The 8,286-nt window shown below is 53.1% G+C and overlaps 1 protein-coding gene across 1 annotated transcript; it reads right to left on the bottom strand.

The window, feature by feature from the left end:
* LOC106885681 (fibulin-2-like) lies at window positions 1-3,434 on the bottom strand. The gene is made up of 2 exons (XM_014938052.1): window positions 3,308-3,434; window positions 1-1,415 (listed from the first exon to the last, which is right to left on the bottom strand). The coding sequence occupies exon 2, from the start codon at window positions 1,412-1,414 to the stop codon at window positions 908-910; it is 507 nt and encodes a 168-aa protein (XP_014793538.1). The 5' UTR covers window position 1,415; window positions 3,308-3,434; the 3' UTR covers window positions 1-907.
* Between the last annotated feature and the right edge of the window lie 4,852 nt (window positions 3,435-8,286).

Here is an 8,286-nt window from a genome sequence, read left to right as displayed (position 1 = left end):
TTTATTGGTAAAATTGATTTTATTCAATGCCTTGAAAGAACACAATTAACACTTAGTAACTTCTCGGGCTGATGAAGCTATGCTTTTTAATAGTCTCCCTGTACATATACATGTGTGTGTGTGTGTATTTATATACGTCAAAGCATTCAGAAGATGCAGTTCTGCCATATGCTATGCCTCCAGCAGCAGCAAGGGGAGAGCAAGACAGAGGAGGGCACACTCACTGGCATGCAAATGGAGGTATTTCTGCTGAACCAGGACACAGCAGGGACTGTCAATGGGGTCAGCCCTGGGTAACTGCTTCATCAAGGCAGCTGTGAAGGACTGACCCTTGATTGCCAGCATCCTTTGGGCTTTGCTTCAGAGGATGGACACGTGAGAGGCATTTGCCTTCTCCTAAGAACGTAGACATATGCTAACCCGCTCCCAACTTTAAGAAAAGCCTGGAGAGGGGGACATCAGTCAATCTTCTTGATTTTGCTCCAACCATTTTGAATTTGATGGAATTACAGGAAGCAAAAACCTGGATCCAAGGGAGGAAGTTTGCCCAGCGAGTTGACTTAAGGCTGGGCTATCTACGCGCTACATAGACAGAAACACATACGAAAGCACATCTTACAAATAAATAAATAACTGTGTTTGTTCCGGTTACATGCTATATCAGCAATTTAAGCTCTCCTAGCCCACTGCCATGGAACAAACTTTACACCGAAGCAAGCTCCCCAGCTACGGACGCTTTGCCCTCACGTGGCTCCGTGCCGCGCTCGTCGCCCGTCTCCTCTAGGACAGTTTGAAGCATTGGACACTTTTTCAGCGAGGATGCTCCCAGGTGCAGAAAGCCCTTCTGCTGCCGGGGCGGGGGGGTCTCCCCCATCCTCCTGCCCTAAGGAGGGCTGAGAGGAGAGGTTCACTCCTTGCCCTGGCCCCCGCTGCACTGCAGCTGTCCCCCCTGGGGAGGGCAGGTGCAAATTCGGGTCCCCCGGCTGACGGTGGTGCCGGCGGGGACCGCCATCTCCTCCTCGTCGTAGCAGACGCAGCGTGGGCAACCGTCGGCCACGGGGCTGCCCACAGCCAGGCAGGTGTGGGGCAGTGGGGGGCAGAGCGGGGCGCAGGTGATGTCCCCACTGGGCTGGCAGGTGCACAGCTTGCGGGCAAAGTCGATGTAGAAGGAGCGGCCGGCGGGGACGTGGCCGCTGGAGAAGCCTTGCATCTCGCAGTCGCTCTCCAGGTAAGGGGGGCAAGGGCAGGGCGGAGGGCAGGGGGGGCAGCAGCCCCCCGCCGTGGGGGTGGTCGGCCCCTCCACCTCCCTCTCAGGGCACGGGGGGCAGGCGCTGGGGCTGCAGGTGGGTTTCGGGGTGGCACCACAGAGCAGGAGGCAGGCCAGCCAGAGGCGGAGGGGGCCGGTGGGAGCCATGCTGCTGGGGAGAGACAGGGGGGTCAGAGGAGACATCACGCTGGACATGGACACAGCAACCCCCCCCAGTATGGAACTCCCCCCCAGAGGTCTGAAGCAAGCAGGATACAGCCACCTCTCCCTGACATCCCCATTAGCCATAGTTTTGATCACCTGCAGCTTGCTGGGACCAGGGGGTTTGCTGAAAAGCGTAGAACCTTGTGCCTGGAAGCTCATCCTGGCTTGACCGAGGTGTCCTCCACCCACCAGGCCTTCCGAGGGCTGCAATGTGGGCAGTGGGTTAGCAAAGCCCACCTTAGCTCAGCGCACACTGAGCTTTGGCAGGGTTGCCCTGGCCAGCAAATGGCACTTGTTCACCCCTGTATTGATGCTAATAATTTATGTTTCAGTGACTAATTGTTCCTGGGAGGCATTCGGCCGCAGGCAGATGAATAGCTCAGAGAAGCACTGCCTGCTTTGGTAGGCTCATCCTACGGCCACTGCTGTGATGGAGACCCTGCTTCCCCACGGAGTAGGTCTGGGTGCCAGCTCCCAGCCCCTCAGGCGGTGCCCCTTCCCAGCTCCCAGCCCGCTGCCGGCCTTTGCAGCCACCTCACTCCCTCTCGGGAAGCCCCCAGGAGTCACCTCACCCTTGTTCTAATCTGTGAAGCCTTCACCTCCTAAGGAAGATTTTTTCAGCTACTGGGGACTCCTGTTTGAGGCTCCTTGCCTCCCTCGGGGTTTTTTAGTCCAGTCCCTTTCCAACCTGAGGGTCATTCACAGGCATGAAACCTTTTCCCTGTGTCTGCTCCCTCCTCCTCCTCCTCCACTCACGCCGCCCAGGAGGCACGGCACCGCCTGGCAGCTCATCCTGTCTCCCTCCTCTATTTTAAGGCTGAGGGTTCTTTTTTGGTACTGCCAGCTTTTCAAAACACTCCATTTCTTTAAGGACAGCCTTTCAGATCCCTTCCCCCTGCCCGAGTGACCTTAGGTCATGCCCTATGGAATGTGCCTGCTTCCCTCCCACGCCGAGTCCTTCCAGCCCGGGTCTCTTCTCCCGTTCTCCCAATGCCAACTTTGATTACAATTATATCATTACCATCACGCTGTGCATTTGATAAGCCCCAATGTCTTACTTTTGCAGGCAGGCAGCTACTTGAAATGACTTGTTAAACAAAACAAAAAAAAATTCCAAATTGCATAACTGTATGGAAAAAAGCTTGAAAGCATGAACACCATCGGACTTCAATTTGAAAAAAAAAGGGAGACGGGACCAAGTAATTAACTTTAAAGCTTTCCTGCTTTTGAAACAAACTCTTGGTTGATGAAGTAACTGTTAACTCTGCTCCATCCTTGCTGTAAGTCACTGTTCCCCCCTTCGTTTCTTTCACACATTTTAATCTGCCGGTTATTTTCTCATTGCTCCCAGCAGAGTGGTGGCTGTGCCCGGCAGCAGGGCCCCCAGACCCACTCCCGGTGACACGGGGGCCACTCGGTGAAGGTCTCCCTTCCACAGCCCCGTGCTGAGACCTCCCTCCAGCCTCAGCCACCTGGTTCCTCCAAGCTCCACACACAGACAGAGCAGGGCACTACCATCAGCAAGTCAAAGGCTTTGCACACCCAAACCTCTATCCAACCCCGGCAGCCCCGTTCACCCCCAAACCCCCTGACCCCACCTGGCAAAGAGACCAGGTTTCTTCAACAGAGCCCCGTTTCCAGCCAAACCACAATATGGAGTTTGTCATTCAGCGGGAACAGCCCCCTGCTCGCCCTGGGACAGAATTTCTTGGGGTTGATGTCTCACCTCCCCCTTAGTTTTTGGCAAAGTAGGCTGTGGGGCTGGCTGAAGCTCTCCCCTCCTGCCCCACACCAGGTCCCCGTGGGTCCCAGCCACCGCCATGGGGCTTTGGTTACCTGCAGGGTAGATGGTGGGATGGAGGGATGGTGCTGGGGTGCGGTGATGGACCCTGAGCGGCGTCTCCGTTCTTCGCCCCGCAGCTCGCCCGGGCCCCTCTATTTATGTGCCGCTGCTGGTGGTGGCTCCATGATGAAACAGTGGTGGGGGGAGATGGAGGAGGCGGGGAAGGCTCCGTAACACAAAAGGTGGCTGGGCAGGGCCAGCAAGATGCTTATCTTGCTGGTGGTGTTGGTTTAGTCTGTCTGACCACAGGCTAATCCGGCATCTCCCAGCCATCTGCAGGTCTCTCATCTATCTCTCCCCACACCCCTCTTTGCAGACTTCAGCCAGGACTTCTGGAAAGTCAGCATCTCCTTGTGCTTCACAGGCTGCCAGCGGCACAGACGCCGATGTCCAGAGGGAAAACAAAATTATTTAAAAGCTTTCACGAGGCAGCAGAGGCAGAGGGTAGCCAGCTCCGGAGCTGTGACATTCCCCTTCAAGGAGCTGGAAGTGGGCATGGACCTTCATGGAGTGATGCTTTATCCCTATGTCCTGCAGCTTCCCCTCATGCTGCACACTTGACACACACAGTTTAAAGCACATTAGGTCCTGTGTGGCTGTTTTCCTCTGAATTAAGCTGCAGGGAGCCAAGGCCATGTGTCCCGGTGGAGGAGGCTCGCATGGGTTTCACGTGTGGGCATAATAAGTGTGCCTTCACCAGCGTGGGCAGCCAAAGCTGCCATGGGGCCCTTCGCTCCCTGGTGTGAAAACATCTTAGCCCAACATACTAATGAGCTCATTGGAAATGTGTCCCCAACCTTGCAGAGCGATGGGATGAGGAACAGAGACACCCTGCAGCAGATGGGACTGTGGAGAGCAGCAAAGGTTCCAGGAGTGCAGACCCCACCATGGGCACACACACGAGAACCCACCGGAGCAGGAGGTGTTGGGAGAAGACCCCTGGGCTGGTGCTGCAGGACCAGGGTCAGTCTCTTGCACCTGTGCTGGGCGCTATGCTCCGTGCAGTGGGGCAGGATGTTGCCCAGCCCTCCCAACCTCCTCCCACCACCCTCTCACCACTCCTTAAGCCTGAAAATCCCCATTCCCGTGGGACCCTGGTGCCCTGTAGGGTTGGAGAGCACGGAGCTGCTGTGCTGAGCATGGTGAGCACCCTTAGGCAGCCGCCTCTCACCGGATACGAGGATGCTGATAAGGCTCTGGTGGCCAAGGAAGGGAAATAACTCGAAAGACCAGTTATCTGGAAGGGGTTGTCACTGCTGGAGGGCAACCCTGGGGGTGCGGGGAGAAGGGACGGTGGGTGCAGTGCTGGGCTCTTGGCCCCATTGCTGATGCTGTTTCCAGATCCTGCATGGATTTCTGCAGACAAGGCAAATGAAACTTCTTCCCCTGCTTGCCAAGGCCTTTTCCACGCTGGAGAGCTGGCAGGCAGGACAGCAGCATCTCTCATCACCCCGTGCACCCAGCCCAGCACACCCCGGGGTGCCAGCAGGGCAGCACTCTGCCCTGGGTGCATGCTGCAGGGCCTGTTTGCATCCTCAGGGTCACCATCTGCAGCAAATGACATCAGATGTAACAGCAACACCCATGGCCAAGGAAATCCTCCCCCTCTACCCTGCCCTGGTGAGGCCCCATCTGGAGTACTGTATCCAGTTATGGGCTCCCCACTTCAAGAAGGACAGGGAACTGCTGGAGAGGGTACAGCAAAGGGCTACAAAGATGATTAACAGCCTGGAGCATCTCTCTTACGAGGAGAGGCTGAGGGACTTGGGTCTTTGTCTAAAGAAAAGAAGGCTGAGGGAGGATCTGATCAATGCCTATAAATACTCAAAGGGTGAGTGTCAAGACAATGGGGCCGGTCTTTTTTCAGTGGTGCCAGAAGAGGAAATGGGCATAAACTTGAATATAATAAGTTCCACCTAAACATGAGGAGGAACTTCTTTACCTTGAGGGTGGCAGACCCCTGGAACAGGCTGCCCAGGGAGCTAGTGGAGTCTCCTTCTCTGAAGACACTCAAAACCTGCCTGGACATGTTCCTGTGCAACCTGCTCTAGGTGGGCCTGCTTTGGCAGGGAGGGTTGGACTAGATGATCCCCAGAGGTCCCTTCCAACCCCATATCATTCTGTGATTCTGTAATGTCACCGTCGGATGTGCCTGCTGGGGGCAGGTGGAGAAATCCTGAAACGTCCCAAGGTTGCTCACAACTTTACTAGTTCCCGCACTGATAGTTAACACACAGAAGCCACCGTAACTAATTTGTGGTTACTGTGCAGCAGTTACTTCACCTCCACTGAAGTGCAGCTGCCTGCCTGCAGCCGGGTACCACTGCCCCACCACGCTGCTGCTGCTGGGAGCACTGGGGTTCGGGCTGAGGTGCAGGGGCTGTGTGGGCAGCAGAGGTTCAGGGTGGCAGAAGCTGTTATCCCACCATCTGGTGTTTCAGGTGGTTGTTTTTTGAGAGCTGCCCAGGGAAAATGGCCTCAAGTTGCGCCAGGGAGGTTTAGATTGGATATTAGGAAAAATTTCTTCATGGAAAGTGTTATCCAGCATTGGAATAGGCTGCCCAGGGAAGTGGTTGAGGCACCATTCCTGGAAGTGTTCAAAAGACGGGTTGACATGGTCCTCAAGAATATGGTTTAGTGATTTTTTTTTATTTTTTGGCAGGGTTAGGTTGATGGTTGGACTAGATGATCTTTAAGGTCCCTTCCAACCTAGACCATTTTATGATTCTATGATTCTACTGCTGGACCAGAAGGAGAGCTATCTTAAGCTCCTGCTCACACACGCACGCACAGGTGACTGCAGCCTAGAGCTCTCACTCCTGATGTAAAGCTGTTGGGGTGACCCAGGCACCCTAAGGCTTCCCTAACCCCCGGGGAGAAACCTGCCCAGCATGCAGGGAATTATTTCCATGTGCACTTAAAGAGACTGTCTCTGGGGTGGCAGTGGTCTCCAGGCCCTGGCAGGACACCCCCTTGAAGGTGCCCATGTCTGTGGAGCAGCCCAAGGAGTTGTCTCACACTTGACCTTCAAACTCATGAGCTGCTTTTGGGACAAGAGCCGTCCCATTGGAGCACTCACATAGGAGGTGGGGGACCTGGGGGCCAGAGGGGAGGGTCCCCATCTCCCGACGAAGGGGAGCTCCCTGCAGAGAGAGGTGGCCCTGGTTGTCTAATGGAAGCAAATCTCCACTCCTTCTCTTGAGGCCAGGTCTGATGCCCAGGAGGACATTCTGCAGGGGCATCAGGAAGGGTATGGCATCAGGAAGGGTATGGCATGTCCCAGGCTTCAAAGTGGTCCAGATTCAGACTCTGTTCTGGGCTTCATGGAGTTATGGGGCACTTTAAGACTCATACATCTGAGTTTGGAATACAAGCATGGACTAAGACCTTTTAGTTTGCAACAGAATTGCTGAAATAAATACGATACAATGAGGTTGAGCTAATCAGTTTTTACTTTTTCTGGACAAATATAGTTATTATTCAAGAAAAACCTTGCAGAAGATCAGATAAAGCTTGTGTCACTCAGGAAACAAAAGACAGTGGAGACACTCTTCCTAAATATAAATACTTCAGCGTTCTATAATTTAATAAAAGTCTTGTACAAACTAGATTAGATTGAAGGTATGGACTAGCCACTTAGCAGCAAGCCAAAATCAAAACTGATTGTTAACCCCTATGAGTAGCTCCTAGGATGTGTGGAAAGATTGCAAAGCTCTTGGCGGTTTTTGAGCGCAAGTCCCCCAAACTGGGTTTCAACGGCGCTTGGGTTTGGTCCCACAGCCCTCCTTTCACATCTGCTTTCATTTATGTTTTTTGCAGCCATGGCAAATGGCCCTTCTGACCTTCATTATCAGTTCCTCGAATATAATGCTCTGACAGCAAAATTAAGATCAACCTCTCCCCCCACCCTCGCCCCTCGTTAACGAGTTCTCAGGATGCATATTCATGAGATGACTGTTAGAGGACACAGGGATGAGCCACATTGGAGCACTCACATAGGAGGTGGGGGACCTGGGGGCCAGAGGGGAGGGTCCCCATCTCCCGACGAAGGGGAGCTCCCTGCAGAGAGAGGTGGCCCTGGTTGTCTAATGGAAGCAAATCTCCACTCCTTCTCTTGAGGCCAGGTCTGATGCCCAGGAGGACATTCTGCAGTTAGGGGCATCAGGAAGGGTATGGCATGTCCCAGGCTTCAAAGTGGTCCAGATTCAGACTCTGTTCTGGGCTTCATGGAGTTATGGGGCACTTTAAGACTCATACATCTGAGTTTGGAATACAAGCATGGACTAAGACCTTTTAGTTTGCAACAGAATTGCTGAAATAAATACGATACAATGAGGTTGAGCTAATCAGTTTTTACTTTTTCTGGACAAATATAGTTATTATTCAAGAAAAACCTTGCAGAAGATCAGATAAAGCTTGTGTCACTCAGGAAACAAAAGACAGTGGAGACACTCTTCCTAAATATAAATACTTCAGCGTTCTATAATTTAATAAAAGTCTTGTACAAACTAGATTAGATTGAAGGTATGGACTAGCCACTTAGCAGCAAGCCAAAATCAAAACTGATTGTTAACCCCTATGAGTAGCTCCTAGGATGTGTGGAAAGATTGCAAAGCTCTTGGCGGTTTTTGAGCGCAAGTCCCCCAAACTGGGTTTCAACGGCGCTTGGGTTTGGTCCCACAGCCCTCCTTTCACATCTGCTTTCATTTATGTTTTTTGCAGCCATGGCAAATGGCCCTTCTGACCTTCATTATCAGTTCCTCGAATATAATGCTCTGACAGCAAAATTAAGATCAACCTCTCCCCCCACCCTCGCCCCTCGTTAACGAGTTCTCAGGATGCATATTCATGAGATGACTGTTAGAGGACACAGGGATGAGCCATATCCACTCTCCCAGTTACTGTATCATGAGAATGAGTCTTTACTTCTTGAACAGGTTCCGTTCACTGCCCACTCCAGCAGGACTGTGTG

This window comes from Calidris pugnax, unplaced genomic scaffold (genome assembly GCF_001431845.1).
Source record: "Calidris pugnax isolate Ruff unplaced genomic scaffold, ASM143184v1 scaffold25, whole genome shotgun sequence".
NCBI lineage: Eukaryota > Metazoa > Chordata > Aves > Charadriiformes > Scolopacidae > Calidris > Calidris pugnax.
This window is presented reverse-complemented; position numbering and strand designations above follow the sequence as displayed.